The sequence below is a fragment of the Cebus imitator genome, unplaced genomic scaffold, assembly GCF_001604975.1.
Source record: "Cebus imitator isolate Cc_AM_T3 unplaced genomic scaffold, Cebus_imitator-1.0 Scaffold244, whole genome shotgun sequence".
NCBI lineage: Eukaryota > Metazoa > Chordata > Mammalia > Primates > Cebidae > Cebus > Cebus imitator.
Window position 1 is genome coordinate 2,274,241 of NW_016107559.1, and position 24,785 is coordinate 2,299,025.

Here is a 24,785-nt window from a genome sequence, read left to right on the forward strand (position 1 = left end):
AGTGAGCATGCCTAGAACAAGGGTTTGCTTTCTAAATACAGTCTACATTAAGGGGAGATAGACCTCTTTGATAAATTGCTGATTCCAGTACTAGGGCACAGGAAGTGGAAGAGCTTGGAATACATTACTGTGCCAGAAAGTAGAGAAGTATTCAGAGGGTAATGGCATGTCAGAACACAGAAGCCAGCTTTAAGAAGACACACAATTAGTCAGGCGCGGTGGCTCATCATGCCTGTAATCCCAGCACTTTGGGATGTCAAGACAGGCAGATCATTTGAGCTCAGGAGTTTGAGACCAGCCTGGCCAACATGGTGAAACCCTGTCTCTACTAAAACACACACACACAAACACACACACACATCACAGAACCTGGGACAATTCCAACATCAAAGTAATGATAGTAATGGATTATACACCACTGAATAAAATAGGAATCTGAGTCCATACAGATAGAAATAATGAGGAAAACAGTAAGAATACACGACTAATAAATGTAGAAGGAATTTGAAAATCACCACTTGGAAACCATCACAGTAATAATTCAGGCAAGAATAAATACTAAAATGAATGGGCCAAATTTTGATGAGAAACACGATATTTACAAAGGCTTAAAATATCTCCCTATAAAATATCCAATACAAAGGGACAACGAGTAAATTTCCATTGAAGGCTGGCAGACATCACCTTCTTCAGGGTTCAAGTGAACATCACCAATGATGGGACACATTGACACCCTGTGTCACCTTATGGGGTGCAGTGAGGGGCACAACAGCACTTCTGTGTTTCCTCTGAACACGCATATCAAGTGTAGTAATGAGGAAACACCAAACATACATTGAGAGACATTTTATAAGACAATTGTCCCACAGTCTTCAAAAAATGTTAAGGTCATAAAGATCACAGAGGGACTGAGAGAGTGAACTGGAGATTCATTAAATGCAGTTAAAACGCAGTGTATTAACGTGGATCGGGCCCTTTTGCTTGGAGGACAATGTTGGCATAGTGTACAATTTTAAAAGGTTCTCTAAGGTGGTGGTGGGGTATGTGGGAGCTCTCTGTGCTGTTCCTGCAACTCTTCTGTAAGTTGAAAAACTGCCAATGCTCTTTGCAAAAATGAAAACATGGTATAAACATGATAAAACCATCCTGAGTCACAACAGTTAAAGATATGGCTGAAAATATTTTACAATTAAGTAGTAACAAATTGGTTTAAAAAAAGTTTAACTGCAATTACCTTAGAACTGAAGACAATATAAAAATTATAGTCAAAATGCTGTTAGGCAGAAGCAGGCCTAATTGACAATTTCTGTACAAAAAAACAACAAATGCTATTCTAAGACATAGTCCCACCAGCAACTCATTCTCAACAAATTTTCAACCAATATACTGGGCTCGAATCTGCTATTGTGTGCAACAAAACTCATATGGCTTGTATGATTGTGCAGCAAATCAAAAGCAGTTTTCAAACAATTTTGGACTTAGAGGTGGAAGCTGTCAACATCCGAAGCCAGTATCCAGAGCAAGCATCCCATGAGCCTCAAGGTGGCAACCCAATTGGCAGTTCCAGTCCTGGTCAGCACACTGAAGTGTGGAGGGCCATTTATAGCTAAGAAGCCTGTGATGGTTTTGTGTCAACCTGACTGGGTGAAGGGACACCCAGACAGCTGGCAAAATGGTATTTCTCGTGTGTCTGTGAGGGTGTTTCCAGAAGAGTTTAGCATTTCAATCAGTAGACCAGAGTACATGATGCCCACCCTCACCAGTGCAGGTGGGTGTCATCCATTCTATTGAAGGTCCAAACAAAAAGGCAGAGGAAGGGCAAATTTGCTCGAGTTGAAACATCCACCTTCTCCTGTCCTAGGTATGGGCCTTACACCAGTGCACCTGACCCCATCCTCGGCTTTCTTAAGCCTCTGATCTTGGACTGAACTACACCAGTGCCTTTCCGGCTTCTCTAGCTTGCAGACAGGATACTGTGGGACTACTAGGTCTCCATCATCAGATGAGTCAATTTCCATAATAAATCTCCTTTTCTGTTTTTCTCGAGAACCCTGACTCATGCAAAGCTGATCTAGAGAGCTAACAGAAGTATAGACAGAGCTTCCTGGTCTTTCATGGCAAACACGATACTTGTAAAACAAAACAGATGAGGTTGCTTGGGGTTAGAGCCCAGGTTCCCCAGCTGCCTTGAAGACGACCTCATGGGCTGAGGAAAATCACTATCTCGAAACATCTATACCTACTGCAAGCTGAGTTAGGAAGCTCTGGAGTAGGAAGATGAGGAGTGCATAAATCAAAGGCAAGAAGAATGGAAAATTAAGTTTGACTACAACATGAGGCAGAAGTCCAGGTTGACTGTTTTCTAGTTTATGCTCATGGAAGACAAGTTAGATCTGTAAGGGATCCATTACTATTAAAATGGCCTCTGTCGCAGTGTATCAAGCTCAACGGCAGAGACCATTTTGGTATCTGCAGCACCATACCACACATGAAAAAAACCTGTCATTGGTTTCTTTGGTCCTCCCAGCCTCCTCTCCAGTGAAAAGCCTACATGATGGACCACTGCTTTCCAAATCTGTCTTCTTCACCACAGTAAAGTCTCTTTACAACCAGCTTGTTACTGTTCTTGCAGTTCCCCAAATGCTACTGGCGGTACTGAATTTTTTTTCCCACCAAGTCCAAGCCTCACTCAGTTTCATCACTCCCCTTTCCATCCTCCCATACACAAAGTATGCAGTTCTGGAAGCTCTCCCCCCTCAACCCCCGCCCCACCAAAACAAGTCCAATTGCTATTTCTCCCACCGGGGTTCCAACCACTCTCTTCTTCCAGCTGCACTTAAGATGCTTCCTCCAGCTGCCCCAACTCCAATCCCAGGGCATAAGGATTTCCAGATGCATTCATCTGGCTTTGCTTTTCTGATTGACGGTCATACTATGCCAGGCGCTTTTGACAGTGTGGCAATGAACTTCATTACCTTATTGTAAGGATAAGAAACTGTAGCAATAGCCAAGAGTAACTTAGACACCAGCAGGTCAGTACAACAGGCTCACAATGTTTCTTTTGTGAGTGGATAGTAGGGGTGATACCACTCCTCTGGAAAACGCCTACAACAGACACATGGAAGCCGAACTAAAGCTAAGACCTGAACTCAAGTTCAGAATGTTAGGAGAGAAATAAAAAGCATCATATAACTTAGGGTGGACTAGACAGTTTTGAACAGGGGCGCCAAACTTTTGCTGTAAAGGGCCAATGATTAGGCTTTGCAGGGCACCTTGCCTGCTGCAGCTATCCAAAAGCGTATCTTTGGAGCACAAAAGTAGCTATAGACAATACGTAAAGAAATGAGTGTGCCTGTGTTTCAATAAAACTTTATAGACACTGAAATGTAAATTGAAACCTTCAGGTGATAAAAAAAAATACATAATTAAAACCATTTAAAAATGTAAAGACCACATTTAGTTCATAGACCACACAACAAGTATAAGCCAGACTTAGCTCATGAAGCTGTAGTTTGCCAGGTCTTGGCTTAGGGGCTAAAATGGAGAAAATGGACAGAGGCCAACTGAACTTCGTGGCTGGAGAATCCACCAGCAGTGACTGGGTCAGAACACCCCATTCCCTGCAACTGCTTACTTTCGGTAGAACATTCTGCAGCAGCCTTTTGCTGGCTGCTTCAGACAAGTAGTATGGAACAATGGAAATTTTATGCATTCCCTAAAAGCCCTCACTAAACTTAACTGACATCCCATCAAGTACCCCATCTCTTTGTTGGCTGAGAAAAGAACCAGGAGACCCAATAAAGTCAATCTAGTGCCTGGGCCTCCTATATGCTACACTCACCAATTACTGAAGAAAAAAGAAGTATCAGTGACAGAAGCATTGTCAACTTTCAATCTGATTCTTTGTGACAGAATCATTTAAAAAATGAGAAATGCAATGTTGGATGTATTGAAAATATTTTATAATCAAGTCTCTAGAATCCTAGCCATCCAGTACAGGAAAAAATTATATTGGAACACTTCAGTATTTTTAAACAATGAAAAAAATATTTGACTAGAGGATGGCATAAGAAATTTACAAATACAAACTTAGGTTTCCTCATATTTCCCACAGAGCAACTAAACAATAAAAGTATTTCAATAAATGACAGTATACCTCAAATGCAAAATTCCAAAGTCAAATAGCCACTTACATTAAGAGAGTTACCAAAACAGTTTGTAAATTAAACAATAACAGCAAAAGGCACAACAAGCCTGTTTCTTTTAAGGTGTCTCAGCTGATTCATTAAGAAGCAGATAAACAAGGTACTGTAAGGAACAATCAAAACTTGGCCTGAGCTGTCTTCTGATCATTAATCCTAGTATGTGCAGATTCGTTGTCCAAGGACAAAAGCTCCATGCCACCTTCTGCTGTAACTTTCCAAGGAAAAGGCTTTTTTCTTTTTCCTTTCCAGTTTTCACTATGCTCTTGAGTAGACAAGAGTATGTAATAAAATAAATGAGAGTATTCCATTATACAACCAGAAATGCCACCTCTTTTCTCAACTCATTGCTCTGCCTTGAAAGATGAACATATTTACAAATTCTCATTTTATTCTCCTGGGAAATTATGCATGATCCATTAAAAAACACACAATATAAAGTCCAAAAGCCCGTCATGTTTACTGGCAGTGGTGTGATCTCAGCTCACAGCAACCTTCACTTCCTGGGTTCAAGCAATTTTCATGTCTCAGCCTCCCAACTAGCTGGGACCATAGGCGGGCCCACCATGCCCAGCTAATTTTTGTATTTTTAGTATTACATAGCATTTCACCATGATAGTCAGGCTGGTCTCGAACTCCTGGCCTCAAGTGATCTGCCTGTCTTGATCTCCCAAAGTGCTGGGATTACAGGCATGAGCCACCGTGCCCAGCCAGTTTATTTTCATAATAGGTTATAAATGCATGATGTAAATGCTTAAAAATCATCACCAACCTGTGCTAAAGATATTGAGGAATTATATAGAGAGAAATCTGTACAAATTCATCTTCTTACTCAGTATCAGATGGTAAAAAAAAAAAAAAAAAAAAACAACCCGAATTATTTCTTTGAATACTCTTATTTATACTCAGGAAAACAGATTTGAAAAACTGAACAAGTAGACATCTGCCCCATTCATGATCAAATAACAATGCCAATGAAGGAGACTGCAAAGAAAAAACTGAGATGAAAAAATCCAAATAAAAGCCAACACTGCTATTAAGATTTTTCTTTTAATATGCCATGAGATACCTTGATTGTATATTTTTCAAAATACTTTCCAGCCACATCTCCCAGCCCTTCCAAAAGATTTTGCCAGTCTTTCCAATGCAATAAAAATGCTGGATTATAGTTTTGTCTACCATCTCTTTTTGAAAGCAATATACTAACGATTTTAACGGTAATACACTCTTATCTAATAAAGAAACACATTTACAAATATCAGAAACTCAGTTTTGAAACATTTGCATTAATTTTGAACTGAATCAGCATTTTGTGGGTTTTTTTTAAAAGGTAGCAGTTTGACTCACGACTTGCTGATAAATACATTTCTGCTGAGAGAAGGGGAAAAGACAGGGAGAGTGAATGCTGCATTTCTCCATTGGCCCCAAAAGTGCTAATTTCACAAAGGGATACATCAAAAGCAAACATGCAATGGTTGTTTTAAAACTTTTACTGCAATGTAACAATGAAGTAAACAGTAATTAGACACCTACCAATTTTTCCCCAAAACAAAACAAAACAAAAAAAATGTAAACAGGAAAATAACTCTGCCTATACTTGTACAGCTTCTCAAATCATGTTAGAAGGGTCTCACATTCAATGATCAAGAAATTTTAAAATAGCAGTAATTATTTTCATTTTAAGAAAAGGTTCCCTTTCTCCCCTCCCACCCCAAGTATTTAACATGAAAGAATGGGCTTCCTTACACATTAATTTTATACTTATTTTTGAAGCAGCAACAATTAACCATCAATAATTTGGCATTTCTGTTTACAGTCGCTACAAAAATTTTTTAAATTTCACAAAGCCATTATCCAGTGTTGCCATGAAACAGAGACTGTAAATTCTAGGTAGCTAAGATTCTTTCTGAAACCAATGTTAAGTCAAAGAAATATAAAGCAGGGCATTACACTAAGTTTCTGGATCTAGTACACTAAAAAGAATGAAACCTAGGAAAAGTTACCTACTGTTTTACAGAAGAAATAAAAGACCTGCAAAAGCTGCTTTTTGGTTGTATAATATTTTACACACTGTGTGGAGTTGCGGCATCTGCTAACTGAAGCAGACATGCACTGTATTTATCCCTGCCCTATATCCTAGATCCCTCCCTCCCCACCCCCAACAATCTACTACCTTATACCAAGTATTGTGGATATGAGCCCAAGTCATCCCAGACAATCCAGTGAACAAGTTAGTGTAATGCACTGGTGTGAAGTGTGAGATATAAAAAAGTCCCTTTCAATCTTCATCAAAGTTCTGCTGTAGAAGAAAATTGGCAGCCAAATTTTCATTCTTCTCACAAGCAAAATACGCTTGGATCACAAGTCCTTCGGGAAATCCTAATGCCTTTAACTGGAAGAAGAGGGAAAAAATATGTAAGTCCAACACACCAATTATGACACGTTTAATTTTATCCGGATCATTACTCAAAAACATACTGCAACCAAAAAAAGCTCTTGAGAATTTTACATGAATTAATCTCTATCTGAATATGGATTTTCTGCCCAACCCAAGGGGTTAGATGGAATCTAGACCCTTTCCTTTACTAATCACGTAAAAAAAAAAAAAAAAAAATCTTTGTTTCTAGTTAAAGCTTAACAGGTACTATGTTAATACTCTTTGGCCTAATTAAAAATTAGTTGCTAATTGCTATGGTTTAAAAATAAATGACCCTACAGAAACGTGTAAATCAAATGGCTTCTAGTATATTAACAGTGACGATAAGGATGACAGTACCTGGAGTATAGTTTAACCATCTCACCTAATTATTTGTACAGTAAAAGCAAATGTTTTATTTATTAATGCCAATTCATGTCTTTCATTTGGATCAAACATCAATCTCCTTGCTTTATTCAACACTCCAAACTAGAAAAACAGGTGACCAATTATTAGTAAGTAATACATGGTACATTTTGAAGACAGTGTTCTATTTTTATCTGCTTAACAGTTACAGCATTTTAAATGGTGATACCAGCTACTTAATTTCATTTTCCTAGTCTATTAAAAATCACTTGTGACAATACTTACTGCCTTTAAAAACTCAGCCAAATGTCATCCTCCTCAATTGTCTTAATCACCTTGGGTTAGATCAGGGTTCCCAAACCCCCAGGCCCCAGACCGGCACCGGCCATTGGCCTGTTAGGAACTGGGCTGCACAGGAGGTGAGCAGTGGGCAAGCAAGTGAAGCTTCATCTTATTTACAGCCGCTCCCCATTACTCCCATTAACTCCTGAGCTCCATCTCCTGTCAGATCAGCAGCTGCCTTAGATTGTCATAGGAGCATGAACCCTATTGCAAACCGTGCATGTGAGGGATCTAGATGGTTGTGTGCCCTGTATGATAAGCTAATGAATGCCTGATGATGGGAAGTGGAACAGTTTCAATTCCAAAATCACTACCCACTCCACCTCTACTGGTAGAAAAAATGGTCTTCCACAAAACTGGTTCCTGGTGCCAAAAAGGTTGAAGACTACTGTGTTAGATTATATTCGGAAATGACCTTTAAAATCTGAGCAAAAATCCCAATTCATTATGAATATTGATCTATGAAAGGAGAAGAAACTAAAAAATGAGTTATCCAGATTAAAGCTAGGATAGGTGAAGTGAAAGACAGGGTACAATCCAACTGCCTCCTTCTACAAAACACAGTTTAGATTGAAAGACACAAGTAGGCTGAAAGTAAATTGACAGAAAAAGATATATACCATGCAAATGGTAACCAAAAAAGAGCTGGAATGGCTACATAGATGAAACAGATTTAAGATAAAAATTGTTACTATACATCAAAAGACATTTTATAAAAAAGGATCAGTAAGACACAACAATTATCAACATATATAACAGAGTCGCAAAACACATAAAAACTGAAATTAAAGGAAGAAACTTGCAATTAACAATAGTTGGAGATCTCTATATCCCCACCTTCAATAACAGATAAAACAGCTAAGGAAGAAGACTTGACTATAAACCAGTTAGATCTATATTTATAGACCACTTAATAAGAACTACATTATATTCTTCTTCAGTATACATAGAACATTCTTCAGAAATACCATTAAGAACCTCAGTAAGTTTAAAAGTACTGAAAGCATGTTCTCTAATCATAATGGAATGAACTTAGGAAGCAAAAGAAGAAAATGTGGGAAATTCATAAACTTGTGGAACTTAACACAATCCTTAGAAACCAAAGGGAAAATTAAAAAATATTTTGAGATAAAAGAAAGCAAAAACACATCATACTAAAACTTATGGGATGCTGCTATAGCATAAACGCAGAAAGAACATTATAGCTGTAAACATCTGTGCCAACAAAGATAGGTAATAATCTAATCTTAAATTAAAACTAAACAAAGACAAACCAAACTAAACCTAACCTAAAAAAGGAAGAACAAGAGAAAAAATAAAAATTGGAGAGACCTAAAAAACAAAACCAAAAGTTATTNAAAAAAAAAAATCAACAAAATTGAAAAACGTTTAGTTAAACTGGGGAAAAAACAAAAGTCTTAGTACTCAAATTACTAAAATCTGGAATAAATGCAGGGACATTACTACTTTATCAAAAGAATAAAATGATTATAAGGAAATACATATAATTGTATGCCAATAAATTAGATAACTCAGATAAAATAGACAAATTCCAAGACAAAAACCACCAAAACTGACTCTAAAAGATGCAGAAAAATGGAACAGACCAGTAACAAGTGACTGAATCAATAATCACAAAACTTCCCAAAAAGCAAAGCCCATGCTCAGACTTCTGATGAATTCTATCAACTGTTCAAATAATTAACACCAATTCTTAATAAATACTTCCAGATAACAGAAGAGAGTAATTCCCAACTCACTCTAGGCGGCCAGCTATTTACCCAGATACCAAAATCAAAGACATCACAAAAAAACTACAGACCAATATTACTTATGAATAGATGTAAAAATCCTCAACAAAATATTAGCAGGCTAAATCCAGCAACATATAAAAAGGATTACACACTGTGACCAGTAAAATTTATCCTAGAAATGCAAGGTTGGTTCAATATATAAAAACCAATCAATGTAATAAAGCATATCAAAGGACAAAACCCACATGATCATCTTAGTAAAAACATTTGACAAAATCTAACACCTGTTGGATTGAACAGGTGTTGTGATGAACACCTGTTTTGATGAACAAACTAGGAACAGAGGGACTTTCTTCAACCCGATAAACGGCATCCACAAAAAAAAAAAAAAACCACAGATAACATCATACTTAGTGATGAAAGACTGAATGCTTTCCCCTAAGATCAAGAACCAGACAAGGCTGTTGGCTCTTGCTAGTCTAATAATATACTGGAGTCTCTAGAAAGGGCAATTAGACAAGAAAAAGAAATAAAAGGTATTCATATTGGAAAAGAAGTAAAACCGTCTCTATTTGCAGATGACAGGATCTTGTATATGGAAAATCCTAATAAACTCAGACACTAACTGCTTAATGAATAAATAAGAGTTCGAGAAGATTTTAGGACAAAAGATCAACATACAAAATTAAATTGTACTTTTATATAACTAGTAATGAATAATCTGAAAATGAAATTAAGAGAAAAATTCCATTTATAACAGCATCAAAAAGAATAAAAATAGTTAGGAATACATTTAACAGTATTGCACAACTTTTACACTGAAAACTATAGAACACTACGGAAAGAAATTATAGAAAAACTTTATTATTAATATGGAAATACTCCCCAAATTCATCTACAGAATAAAACAATCCCTATCAAGATCCCAAGCAGCTTTTTTTTCCTTTTGCAGGAATCAGACAAGCTGATGTTAAAATTCATGCAAGGAACACAAAGGATCCAGAGCAGCCAAGATATACCTTGGGAAACAATAAAATTGGGGTAACTAACACTTTCCAATTTCAAAACTTACTAGAAAGCCACAGTGACTTTCTAAGTTAAAATGTACTTTATCTGATTTCCATGTTAAAACACTTTGTAACATAAGGAAGGGCAAGTACTACAATTCCTATGATTCCCTGTTATAGTAAAAATGAGGGAAAAAAAGAATGACTAATCATGATATAATAAAAACTAGGTTACTGGAATCAGAATAGCAGAGTTCTGATGTTTAATATAAATAAAAATGTAAGTAAAAATGAAAAATCTAGAAGTAGGTATATACTTATAAGACTTTTTCTTCTTGGATTTTAACACATCAATGAAATTATACCTTTACTGCTCATCCTTTGGCTTCAAAAAAGACAAGATGAGGGAACAGGGATAAGAAGAGACAATCTTTACTGCAATCCGCAAGGCAATGCTCTATTTGGCTCTGTCCATCAGAACTCTCTCCAGTGAATGGTTCTATCCAATAGTAGCCACCAACCCCATGTGACCTCTGAACATTTGAAATAGGGCTAGTGTGACTAAGGAACTAATTTTTTTTTTTTTTTGAGACAGAGTCTCACTCAGCAGTGGCGCAATCTTGGCTCACTGCGACCTCTGCCTCCCAGGTTCAAGCAATTCTCCTGCCTCAGCCTTCAAGGTAGCTGAGACTACAGGTGAATGCCACCATGCCCAGCTAATTTTTGTATTTTTATTAGAGATGGGGTTTTGCCATGTTGGCCAAGCTGGTCTTGAACTCCTGACCTCAGGTGATCCGCCCACCTTGGTCTCCAAAAGTGCTGAGATTACAGGCAGGAGCCACTGTGCCCTGCCAAGAACTAACGTTTTAAAGTTTTACTTAAACTCACCCTTTCTATAGCTTCTTTTTCCTGAGGCGTTACTTGAATGTAGTTCATATGACCACTTCCAGCTTCTGCAATTCCTCCACTGCCACCTCCACCTCCTCCTCCTTGACCGCCAGCTTCTTGAACTGGTTCATTTAACATCTGAATAAAATGCTCCTGGTGTTGGCTAATTTGCTGTGGGATGTGAAGGACAAGAAAAACAATACATTACGTATCTGCAGGAACAGGAATTCTAAATATTACTAAGAGAAAAAGCTGTACTTTTACAAACGTAGTATTTTAGTGATTCCAAATTATTCAGTCTTTGGAAGGATGTGATTTCTTGTACATTAATAAAGAAATTCACTACTTTTGGGTGAAGTAAACAGTGAAGAAATTCAAATTCCTAAGTATTCTGAGCCCCCTGTGCTTTAAAAAATAATAATAAAAAAAAATAAAAAAACTACTATAGGACTATTGAACTTATTCTTTATACTTGCATATATTTTTACCTTCCACACTAGTGGGCACTAAAATGCTGTACAAAATTCAAATACTTGGTGATCTGAGCATCAAATAAGTCTCACAGCTATTTTTTCTAAGAGTAAGTTTTCCTGTTGCTTAAAAGTTCCTAAGAAAAAGGAACTAAGTAATAAGCTTGTGAGAAGTGATTTAAAGTTAGGCAATGTCTTTGTTACACAGCTTCCCAAATTCTTTAACATGTTAATATGTACTGGGAAACTCCAAGAAGGAAATATAAAATGTTTCCCAAACTTATTATTTGGTCAAATTAAATTAACCCAACCTCCATATCTCAATTGCTTTTTAGTACACCTGTCTAGATTACAATATTCTACTGAGTGTGGCTTGGGAGAATACATTCACCATTCTCAAATACAGAGTTGGTGGGGAGGAGGAAGGACGTTCACAAACTTTTAAAAAATGTGATACACTCTAACCTACTTGTGAAACTGACACTGATTAATCACCTGAAGTAACTGAGGATTCTCTCGACCTATCTGCTGTAGTAACGCTGGGAGCAGGGAAGGATTCTGTTGAATAATTTGTCTCATCTGTTGAAACTGAGGCTGATTCCGTAAAAATTCAAGGGGATGTCCTAAAATACACATAAACATTGTTAAACAAAAGCAATAAATACACTTACAAAGAGTGGTTAAACAATACATTTAGACAGCAAACACTAAGTAAAAAATTGTCTGAGTTCTCAGATGTAATAAAACGAAGGAAATGATGAAATCTTCAAACTGTACCAACTTGCAAGTTTTATACAGCAAAAATTACTCCTATTAGCAAAGAAAGTGAGTGCAGAACACTGACTGTAACAAACTTTCCTAAAATTGGCCTTGGCATTCAATATTATAAAATAATACTAGGAACTTTCCCCCTGTGCATGTTCTATCAAAATGAAAAGTACTAAAAGTTGGTCCCGTTGCTTAAGAGCTCTTAAGAAAAATATATGCCACAACTAACAAAAACAAAAACTCACTTACTTTATAAACAATCAAAACCCCTTAAAGAACACAATCTGAGCTTGAATTCCTAGGAAATGCTAAACCAAGGAAGAGAAGGATATTTAATATTTAAAGTTTGAGGTCAGGTTTGCAAAGCAGGAGAAATTTTAATACAAACTTACTTACATTAAGGAAGACTTTGGTTATTACCATTAAATTTCAAACATAAGCCGTATGGTAATCTAGTACTAATATATCTAGAGCTCTTCAGTGTAAAATCCATTCACAATAGTAAATGTTAATAATGCCAAATAAAAAATAAAATAAAATACAGAACTTATGGCTTTTTCAAGGTGCCAGTCCTTGTCTGGTTATGTTATAGGAAACCAAAAATTATACATAAAGGAAGTATGTTTTTGAGGTTACTAATGAATAAAAGAGAATTTTTAGATGTATGTTGTAATTTCCTATTCAGGAAGATAATCATTCAAATTAAAATGGTCACGACACATGGGTTTTTTGTTTTTCCATATATAATAATAGCTTTATAGAGGAAGGCAATGAGATTTAAAGACTATGTTACCTAATAAGTGCTGAAAGGAACAGGACCCCAAATCCAAAGCAAAGCTGTGGCCATCTCTTTCCACTACCATGCTCAATCTCAACAAACAATAGGCCTGTCCTCTGGAGACTACACAAAGCACTTAGTGACTTTTGTCAACCAGAGGTGACTATCATAATCAGAGCTAGGAAATGGATGAAAGAATGGCTTTTTCAAAATCAACAGCTTACTTTATTAATATACGCAAGAACAAACGAAGGAGAACACTACATAATTGCTAAGCCAACCTTGGGCTCCAGGCTGTGCTCTGCAGTCAGACCTATAGCAATGTGTGGGTATGGTCAGTACCCGAGTAAGGAAGACTTTGGTTATTAACATTTGACTTGAATGTTAGCTTTGCTTTCTCCTCTAGACACAAGGCTTTAAACCTCTCACGGTTTCATTTCCTTGGTTGTATAACTGCTAAAATCCTGCTGGCTTTGAAATCACATACACTTTGTAACATTTATGGAGAGAGTAAGAGACAAAGTGAGCAAACCATTCTGAATGCCAGTAGAGAGTAACACCAAATACAAACTGGAAAGCATCTTTTCCTTAGAACAAATAAAACAATATGCCCTTTGACAAAACTGCAGCACTGATGTTTAATATCAGCAAGGATACCTTTTATATCCACTTGGGAGAGTTTCTTTTGGGCCTTTCTCAAATATCAGAGTTACCCACTGCTCTGGGAATGAACCTCATTTCTGAAGCATTTCAGATTAAATTATCTTACACTAAAAATTCAGGGTTGTTCCCTTCCCCATCCAAGAGATTCCACTTTACCTCCAGAACTTGTTGTTGTAGTCGTTGCTGTTGTAGTTGCTGCAGCTGCAGCCACTGCTGAAGACTGAGGAGCCCCAGTACTAGCTGCTTGAGGGGGGTCAACCACAGCCTGATTTTCTCTATCTCCAGGGATTCCCTAAAACAAAATTTCCAAGCTTTAAGATATCCCATCATGAAAAATTAAATATTATACAGAGTAAAAGATTTATAGTCTATTTAACATATTGTCTGATTTTCAAAAGCATCAAATAGATGTTTGCTTCAATTAAGAGTAAAGGATTACTAACCTGCATGGATTCAAATTAGATTAGAAACGACCTGGGTGCATTATAGAAAAACCCACATTGCTATAATAATGCAAAGCAGTACTGATCAACAGAATTTTCCATGATGATGGAAAAATAGTCTCTGTGTTGTCCAAATACCAGGCACACATAATTATTCAAGTTTGAAAACCATCTATACATGTACCTTCTTAAAACAGAACATAACCAAAGGTTTTGGTGCTACTTATTACTTCAGTTAATTTTTTAACTTCTTAGAAATCTTCATCAGCTGTTAGTGATAAAAAGGATTGAGTGTACAATCTTAGCTTAAGATAATCCAAACAAAGAAGTTTTGATGGGCATCTGACAGTTCTAAAATGACTCCTGGAGAAAAAATATCTAAGGGATAGGCCAGGTACCACAGTGGCCAGGCAGCAGGATCTCCTCTACTGATCCATGGTACTGACAAACTGTCACTCAGAAGGTATATCATAAATTTGAGATACTTTTGAGTAAAGTGTTACTTTGAGAAAGTGTCACTCAGAAACTATCTCATAAAAAATTAATTTTATTTTTTATTTTTAAATTTTTTAAAAACACAAAACCAATCTAAAATAAATTGAAACCATTTAGTTTTCAAAGGGGATGCTTTTTGCAAGTGTGTAGTATTTATCTTCTAAAGTTGTTAGAGCTTAAAACTGCATGCACTAAAATCTTTTAGGACACCCTATTTTGATGCACATGATTTGACAGACTTGTCATTTAAAATTTTTAAAAAGTCTTTATCACGTTCTTATAGATTCTGAAAAGAGGAGAACTAAGTATTAAAATTGAGTAAGATGATAAATGCTTCCATTTCCTAATAAGCCAGAAGCCAAAAGCAACAACGTATAAAGGATGAAGAGTAACAGAGCAGGAATATGGCTGCATGCATTAGATGTCACTCCAGGCATTAAAACAAATGTTTTTGAACGAGTTCACCAATTCAAACCCTTAACTTCGATGGGCAGTTATTAAAGTGCTAACAAACTACATATAAATTTAGGGTCCAGAGCATCCATCACATTCTGTTTAATTTATTAAACTAAAAAGTTAATCTTCATTGCTATAGATCTACCTCTATTCTCACACGTTACAAAATCTCTTATTAGATAAGGAATCAACATTTCTTCCTTCCATCCATTCAACTTATCTGTTAACTACTAACAGTTAAAGGCAGCTCCCCACCCCGATCTATGAAACAAATAGCAAATATATAAAAAAATATTTGTTATAAATTGTTTGATGAACTCATGTCTCATCTGTTTATTTGCATTTGATGCTATACAGCAGTTTTAGCATTTGGCAATTTTGGTGACAATGATTTATTTTATACCTCAAAACTCCACATCCATTAGCTTAAAATAACTGATACTGTTAAACTTATGCAAAATTCTAAATCAGATGTAAATGAAAGCCACTCCAAAAAACTAATACTTTTATACAATCTGTTTAGGCTATGCACTCCTCGCCAAACAAATTCACAACAATTATTAATTCCACACAAACTGGATAACCTGCCACCATTTAAAGACACTACTCAAGATGACACTGAAAAAGTGAATTGAAAAAGATAAAATAATATGCTAAGAAAAGGTTTTGAGAACTTCACAAGCAAATGCATGGGCAATAAATGGTAGAGGCAGAGTACAGTTTTGAGGCTTATAACGGCCTCTTCTGAAACTAGCTAGCTACCTGAAAGGAGTTCCTAACAGAAGTACAAACTAGACACAAAGGAATGCATTAAACTGTGGACATAATTCCCAAAGGAGTTAGACTCATGCAACTCTAAGATGGTATTTGGGCAATTCAGACTTAGAAAAAATACTCCAAAACACAATAAAAATCTAAGATTTTTAAAAAGTTAATTCAGGCTGGGCGCAGTGGCTTACGCCTGTAAGCCCAACACTTTGGGAGACTGAGGTGGGCAGATCACAAGGTCAGGAGATTGAGACTATTCTGGTTAACACGGTAAAACCCCGTCTCTACTAAAAACACAAAAAAATTAGCCGGGTGTGGTGGTACGTGCCTGTAGTCCCAGCTACTCGGGAGGCTGAGGCAGGAGAATCACTTGAACCCAGGAAGCGGAGGTTGCAGTGAGCTGAGATCACGCCACTGCACTCCAGCCTGGGTGACAGAGCGAGACTCCGTCTTAAAAAAAAGAAAGAAAAAAAAAAAGTTAATTCAATCACTTTAGCCTGTGTTACATCTGTAAAACTAGCGGACTTTCATCTTAATACTAAGGGTTTCAGTCAATGTCCAAAATACTCTATTTCTCAAAATCTTTCATTACCAGTAAAAAAAAAAAAAAAAAAAAGATAACCTTATTTAAAAAGTCCCTCAACTCCTACTGACTATAAAAACAAATTCAAATGCCAAGGGAACCAGGTAAGTAACATCATTCATTAAATGCATGTTATATTGATAACAGAGTGAATCAGAGGATAATGAATTGAGTCCACAATCTAAAATATTTTTCTAAATCTCTTGCAAAAATCTGAAATCAAAGTTGTCCAGATAAACCAAAAATCTGTACTTTTATGTGAAATTTCCCAGTTTTTAAAAAGTTGGCAACTTATCACAGAAATATATACAGTATGAGCAGAAGAATTTGGCCTGGGCTCTCAAGCTTGAAATTTTTGCTCTGAATAATTCATGCATAGTGGTACCTAAAAAGCTACTACAATGTTGGACCACTAGATTAAAAATTTGCCCCCTACCCACAACACATCCTTTGAGGATGACATTAATTGGGGTACAAGGTGCTATACCCCAACTGGATAGCCAGTCTTACAATTCATTTAGCCATATTGTTTCTAACTAAAACCTAATCAGAATATTTTAGAAAAGGTTGTATTTTATTAACACACAATACTAACATAATAGGAAAAATAAAAGTATTATGCATATCATCTATCAGTGACTGGTTAACTGATCCTTTAAAATCTGTTTCTTTGACTTTGATCTTAAACAACTAGAACAGAGAAAAGTCACATGTTTCTCACCATTAAAAGATACTCCACTGCTCTATCAGGGTTGTTGAAACTGGCTCTCAGGGCTGCAATTACTTGCTCTCGTTCATAGCCCATTGACATGATCTCAGTGACCATATTCTCATAAGACTGACCCGTCACTAAAAAGGGAGGGTGGACAAGAAAGAAAAGGAACATTTAATAAATAAGCATTCTCTATACATTTCTTGATTCACATATACAACATTTCAGGCACTGCTGTGCTAGGAAAACAAAGATGAGTAACAGTATAAATTACAACATATATGTATTAGGTAATGGTTCCTCAAAGATGCCCCTGGTTTGATCACTGGAGCCTATAAATAAGTTACATGGCAAAGGGAACTGAGGTTATAGATAAAATTAAGGTTGCTAATCAGCTGACTTTAAGATAGAGACCTCATTCTGGATTATCCAGGTGGGTCCAACGTAATGACAAGAATCCTTAATAGTAGTAGAAGGTGGCAGAAGAGAGGGTCAGAGAAACAGGTGTGAGGAGGAGAAGACAAAAGCAGGATGAGAGATGCTATGCAGTTGCCTTTGAAGATGAAGAAAGGGGCCACAAACCAAGGTATGTGAATAGTTTCTAGAAGCTGGACCGGATCAGGAAAAAAAAATTCCTCCCTGGAGTCTCCAGAAAGGAATGCTGACCCTGATTTTAGCACAGTGAGCCCTGTGTCAGACTTCTACAGTACTAGAAGACAGTTAATCTGTGTTGTTTCACACCACTAAGTTTGTGGTAACTTACTACAGTAGCAACAGGAAACTTATATAATAGGTTTCACAGTACAATAGAAAATGAGGTACAAAGGTAAGGGAGAATTAGCAGGAGATCAGAGAAGGCACAGGAGATCAGTGTCTCCTCCGGTAAGAGGAGACACTGATTTCTAAAATCATGCTGGTGAAGGGACAGCATTTCAACAATCAACTCTGATGCAACAAGTTCAGTTTCCCTTTGACACATTATATAACCAAAACTGTGGGGAAAGAGCGGTTAGGAGTTGGAAAGTTAAAATCCTGTACACTATACAAAGCTGGCAAAATGCCCTAAATGCTACTATTCCAACAAGTCACTTCTTACAGACTCCTATCCTCCCTCCTCTCAGCACAGACAACACGCTGAATAAAAGAAAGTTGTTTCTCTCATAAACTTACCTCACTTAAAACTATCCTTTCTTCCACTTGCTTTCTAGGGACCATTACCTTTACTGTCACCTCACAAAACTGAATTTGGTTATCCTTTCTCTTCTCCGCCAATACCTTTCCCCTCTATGTGATTATCCTGGGTCAGCAGTTAACTACGTCCTGTATTTCACCGTAAAACAAAAACAAACACACCTCCCTCCTTTGACTTCATCCTAATTCCGCTTTCAGGAATCATCTGCTGTCTTCCCATCACAGCCATAGCTATGAATATGTGTCCCCTTTCTCACATTCCACTCATTCCTCATTGCAATTCCGATTTCCCTCTCAAATGTGTGCCCCCATTATCTGTCGGCTCTCTTTAAACAAAAAGCACCTCTATTCACTTAAGTGCTTGAACAGAAACCCTGGTGATTTCAGTTCCTTTTCTTATTCCTTCCACACTTGATTTACCAGCACACCTGGTAGCTTCTATCTCTAAATTACACCCCAAACCCATCTCTTCATTCTCTACTGTCATCACTGAAGACAACAAGCCCACAACAGTCTCTGGATGGGATTACACCCTGTTTCCAACTCGCCTCTATATCTACAATCTATTCTTCAGCCAGTGCAAAAGTCAATTAAAAAAAACACACAAAAAAACCCCCCTCATCTCATTTCTGGCTCCAGCCCTCAGCAATCCTCCATCCACCACAATCATCTTCCTGGGGTTATTTTACCAGGCCACACCTCTTCCTGCCCCAGGGCCTTTACACAACACCGGCAGTCTGGGATGGCCAGTTCCTTCAACATGTTTCAGTTCCATATTTAAAAGGTATTGCCTAGCCATCCTACATAGCCTTTTTTCTTTGGGGAAGCCCTTTATACTTTTAATATCATTTATCTTTTTCTTTTTTAATGTTTCTTTTTTTCTTGCACCAACTGAATGAAGATTTGACTGTGTATGAAACCATGTCATTTTGCATATTTTGCTGATACACAGCTGATACTCATTATCTGTTGAATATTTTTTCCTGCAGAATTTTCAAAAATAAAGGTGTTTAATAGCTAAAAAACCCCCAAGTACCATGAACAGATTAAGAATTTGATACACTGCTTAAAATAATAACTTTCCTTTTCCCATCCCATAAAACAATAGTTTTTAATATTTTTTATTTTCATATCTATTCATATAGTTCGAGCACAAAGCAACCCTAGAAGCAATATACTTTCAGTAACCTAGTTTCCAGATACAGAAATCAGTATCAATACAAACAAAATTAAGAGCTACAGAAAATAAGAACTGCACTATTTTGACATGATGTTTCTCATTTAGTTCTCTCTCACTACTTCATAAAAAAAGTTTAATTTCAACTACTTTAAAATATGAGGCCGTGGCTTGGAGAGATTAATAATTTGGAAAAAGTATTAAGTCATGGTGCAGAGATACAAACACAGACTGAGAGTCAAGAGTCTCCACACCTAATCAATACACTATGACTCCTAAAATAATGTTTCTGAGTTAAATTATAAAATCTCAAAAATATCCATAAGCAGTGTGATATGTTTTAGATCTTAAAATTCTGAAGACAAACGACTGTAAAAAGAACTAGGGAGGCTGGGTACAGGGCTCATACCTGTAATCCGAGCACTTTGGGAGGCCAAGGCAGGCGGATCATCTAAGATCAGGAGTTCGAGACAGCCTGGCCAACATGGTGAAACCTCATTTCTACTAAAAATACAAAAATTAACTGGCTGTGGTAGTGGGCACCTGTAATCCTAGTTATTCTGGAGGTTGAAGTTGCAGTGAGCCAAGATTGTACCACTGCACTCGAGCTTGGGTGACACAGTGAGACTCCATCTTAAAACAAAAACAAAAAACAAACAAAAAAACTAGAGAGACTGGACAAGGAACAGAGTTAATGAGGCAAAAGACGTGGCGATAAAGAACCTTATATATCTTATTCAAAATAAGCTTTGAACAGATTGCCTGATTCAAGTTATACTACCAGGCTATTGTAACCAAAACAGCATAGTACTTCTATAAAAACAGACACATTAATCAGTGGAACAGAACAGAGAACCCAGAAATAAAGTTGCATACATCTACAACCAAACTGATCTTCAACAAAGTCAACAAAAACATACACCAGGGAAAAGACACCCTACTCAACAAATGGTGCTGGGAAACTGGATAGCCATATTTAGAAGAATGAAGCTAGATCCAGACCTCTCACCAAACATAAAAGTTAACTCAAAACAGATTAAAGCCTAAATATTAAGACCTGAAACTACAAAAAACCTAGAAAAACTCTTCTGGACATTGGCTTAGGCCATCTAACAAAGTGCTATTATCCAGAATCTACAAGAACTTAAACATCAAGAAAAAAACAAATAGCCCCATTAAAAAGTGGGCAAAAACATGGACATTTTTCAAAAGAAGACATACAAGTGACCAGCAAACATGAAAAAATGCTCAACATCACTAATCCTCAGAGAAATGCAAATTAAAACCACGAGATGCCCCATCTTATAACAGTAAGAATGGCTATTACTAAGAAGTCAAAAAACAGATGTTGGCAAGGATGCGGAGAAAACAGAATGCTTATACACTGCTGGTGGGAATGTCAATTAGTATATCCTTCAAGGAAAACAGTATGGGGATTTCTCAAACAACTTAAAAACAGAATTATCATTTAATCCAGAAATCCTACTACTATGTATATACACCCAAAGGGAAATAAATCATTATATCAAAAAGATACGTGTACTTGTATGTTAATCACAGCATTATTCACAATAATAAAGATATGGAATCATCAACAGAGGATGGGATAAAATGTGGAATCTGCGTGTGTGTGTGTGTGTGTGTGTGTGTGTGTGTGTGTGTAATAATAGTATTCAGCCATAAAAAAGAAATGTCTTTTTTACAGCAACATGGATAGAACTGTGGAGGCCACTATCCTAAATGAAGTAACTCAGAAACAGTCAAATACCACATGCCCTCACTTACAAGTGGGAGCTGAACAATAGGCACACATCATGTAGAGTGGAATAATAGATACTGGAAACTACAAAAGGTAAGTGGAGTGTGGGTTCAAAAATTACCTGTTTGATACAGTTCATTATTCAGGTGATGGCTACACCAAAAGCCCAAACTTCACCACCACATAATATATGCATGTAAGAAATCTGTACTTGTAGCCCTAAATATATATAAATTTTAAAAATTAAAAATAATAAGCTTTGGACTTATCTTCTAGGTCATGAGGAACTATTAAAGGAATTAATGAAGACCCCATTAGATTTGCCTTGTAGAAAATCCAATCTGGTAAGGAAGGGGTAGACCAAATGGTTAAGGATAATGTAAGCATATGGGGATGGGGAAGGGGAAGGAAAAGAAACAGATTCATCGGGCCAAAAGTGAATGAATGAATGGTGGTGCAAATAAGAAGGGAACAAAGAAAAGAATCAGATGGGGAAATAAAAAACGAGTCAGTTTGGAATCTAAGGTCATGGAGTTTCTAAGTTTTCCAGTTGACAGTGTCAAGACACAAGTGTGGGAGTTCAAAGGGAGATCTGTACTGTAGCTATAATTTGGGGGAATCCATATAGTATATAGATGGTACTGGCCATTTCCGCAGTTTATAGCCTAGAATGGAACCACAGAAAACTCATACATTTAATGGTCAGGTAAAATAAAATGAATTAACTAGAAAGCCTGAGAAGGAAGAGCCTGACCTAACGCATCAGGAAAAGAGTGGTGTCACAGAAGTCAAAGAAGGAAAGTTTACAGAAGCAGGGTTAATTTGTGCAGCAACAAAAGAAATCAGAAAAAAATAGAATAAGCAGGGAATCAACATAGAGACTCGGGTAAATTAAAGGTGAAAATGTAGAGGGATCCCGAGACCATTAAGTTGAGAATGGGAAGTAAGACATCGTCACAGAGGCTTAAGTATAGCAGAAACAGCTATAGCCATGGCCTCCCAGGCTCCCACTCAGGAGCATCAATGCATTCCACCTGCAGCAGCAGTGACCACAGCCAGAGCCTACAGCACCATCAGGGGCAAGTGCCAGCTGGCTCCAGCCCAGAGGCCACAGACAGTTTACTGATCTCTGGGTAATCCTATTCTCCAGCCTTTCCAACTCCTAACCATTTCCTAAAATTAATCCTTTCCTTGTTTGCAATAGTCATTTCTGTTTTCCTGGCTGGAGACTAACTCATACAGTATGTGCTGGCAGAGTAGTTCTAAGACACTGTTCCTCAAAGATGAAAATCTGGGGTTGGCACACCCAGGCGATCTTAGATTGATTAAACTACTGTTTTGCCACTACATGTATGCGCCATTTTCCACAGCAATGAGGGCATCACGGAGTTCCAGCCCAATTAGGTCAGAGACACTACTGCTGCTGGAATCCTGCTACTGTAGAAGCTAAGCAAGAATCCAGAAGCCTGTACCACATCGAAGCTGCTGCTTCTGCCTATTTCTCGCTTTCTCCCTTCCTGCCATTTAAGAGTACCAAAGAGTAGGAATGGAGTTGTGAGCCAATAAACCAGTTGTTAGCAGGAACTGTATCAGAGATGCTACAACAGGAAGAAAAAAAAAGCTGCTTCATTTGAACAGATTGGGATGATGGGAGATGGAAAGGCATTATTCAGCAGGTAAAACTAAAAGTAGGGATAAGACGGCATTCTTGCTGCAAGCCAATGCAAGCAACAAGATGTAGATGGGAATGTATAGTGCCATTAAGTTGGAATTAAGTCCGAAGGTGAAAACACATGAAGTGTGAGGCAGATCTAGAAAAATTTCATACCCATTTCAAAGACCCTTTGTAAACAAACTCATACACAGAAACTATGTTAGGATCACATCTAAAATTTACATCTGGAAAATAGAAATTTATTTGCTTTAACGAAGTATGTTCAACTCAGAACAAGTTTTAAAGAACTCAATACATAAATATTAATTTAAAAGTCTTTAGTAACATTATTACTTACCTAAATCGATCATTTTACAGCTTGATTACAAATAACCATGCAAATTATTAACATTTACTTTATCATGCTCTAGAAAAGTGAAACCTCTGATCTCTTATACGTTTATAAGGAAAAGTAGATGCTTACCAAGTGCACTTGTTGCATCTTCAAAAAGGTTTGACCGAGAAGAATCTCCTGATGTACTATAAAAGGATTTTAGAAAAATCACATTTTAAAAAGTATATAAAATTTAATTTACATGAGTTTAGTAACTATCCAATTTTTAAAGAGATTCTTTGATTTTAACTAAATATAAAAGTCTGACTACAATATTTAAACTGTTCCTTCTAGATTAAATCCAAAAGCTTTATCAACAACATTTGTGGGCCGGGCACGGTGGCTCAAGCCTGTAATCCCAGCACTGTGGGAGGCCGAGGCGGGTGGATCACGAGGTCAAGAGATCGAGACCATCCTGGTCAACATGGTGAAACCCCGTCTCTACTAAAAATACAAAAAATTAGCTGGGCATGGTGGCGCGTGCCTGTAGTCCCAGCGACTCAGGAGGCTGGGGCAGGAGAATTGCCTGAACCCGGGAGGCGGAGGTTGCGGTGAGCCGAGATTGCGCCATTGCACTCCAGCCTGGGTAACAAGAGCGAAACTCCGTCTCAAAAAAAAAAAAAAAAAAAAAAAAAAAACCAACATTTGTGGTTTGGGAAAAATTTTCAATCTTGGTATTCCTTTTATTCTGAGAATCCATCATTTAAAATGTCCAAATATACAAAATAATATCCTAACAGATAGCTATCTACCTATTGAATACAAAAAAGATAATGTATAATTATTTACCTGAAAGAATTTACATGAGAAGTTAAATAATTTATAAATCAAGCCACACCAGAAGAAACAGCAAAAGCAGTATATAATAAAATAACACATGGAGGAACCAAATTAGGCTAGAAAGCTTTCACATAATGAGGTCTTACAGGTAAGTTCTAAATAAGGAAACTGAAAGAAGGCATTCAAATAAAGAAATATATAGCATATGCAAAAAAGGTAGATATGGGCTAAATCCAAGTTTAAATGTAATGGAAACCAGTTCAAAAAGATTACACTTCTCTTGGAGAACTACAGAGAAGTCTGCAATAGAAGACAGAAATTATGAAAGACCATGAAAAACAGGCCAAAGAAAAAGAAACTGAAGTTTACAACAGTGGTAAAGGTAGTAGTTAGAAATTTAAATTAAAATATACACTTAGACCTGTGTCTCAGTTAAAAAGAACACACCCATTATATTTTAATTCTGAGAAAGCCCTTGGTAGTACAGTAAGAGTAGAAAACCCAAGTTTGGATTCATAAATTACTTAACCTTTCTAAGCCTCAGTTCATCAGTACAATGTCAATGATAGTATCATATACTCCAAAGTGTTGTGGGTAGGGCTACGCTATTATGGTGCTTAGCAATGTGTTTGGCATCGTAACACCCAATAGGAATATTATGATCCATACTTTGGTATAATTTTTAAGTTCCTCATTAAATATACAGTAAAACTAATATG

General features: G+C 36.9%; 1 protein-coding gene across 1 annotated transcript in view; it reads right to left on the reverse strand.

The window, feature by feature from the left end:
- Positions 1-3,945: 3,945 nt before the first annotated feature.
- The window catches only part of RAD23B (RAD23 homolog B, nucleotide excision repair protein), a 47,352-nt gene continuing 26,512 nt past the window's right edge, over positions 3,946-24,785 (reverse strand). Inside the window, exons 6-11 of the mRNA XM_017498574.1 lie at positions 23,377-23,432; positions 17,121-17,248; positions 13,811-13,946; positions 11,941-12,068; positions 10,976-11,146; positions 3,946-6,594 (exon numbers count right to left, since the gene is read on the reverse strand). Coding sequence (XP_017354063.1) covers positions 6,481-6,594; positions 10,976-11,146; positions 11,941-12,068; positions 13,811-13,946; positions 17,121-17,248; positions 23,377-23,432 — 733 coding nt within the window. The 3' untranslated portion in view covers positions 3,946-6,480. The remainder of the gene's footprint in view (positions 6,595-10,975; positions 11,147-11,940; positions 12,069-13,810; positions 13,947-17,120; positions 17,249-23,376; positions 23,433-24,785) is intronic.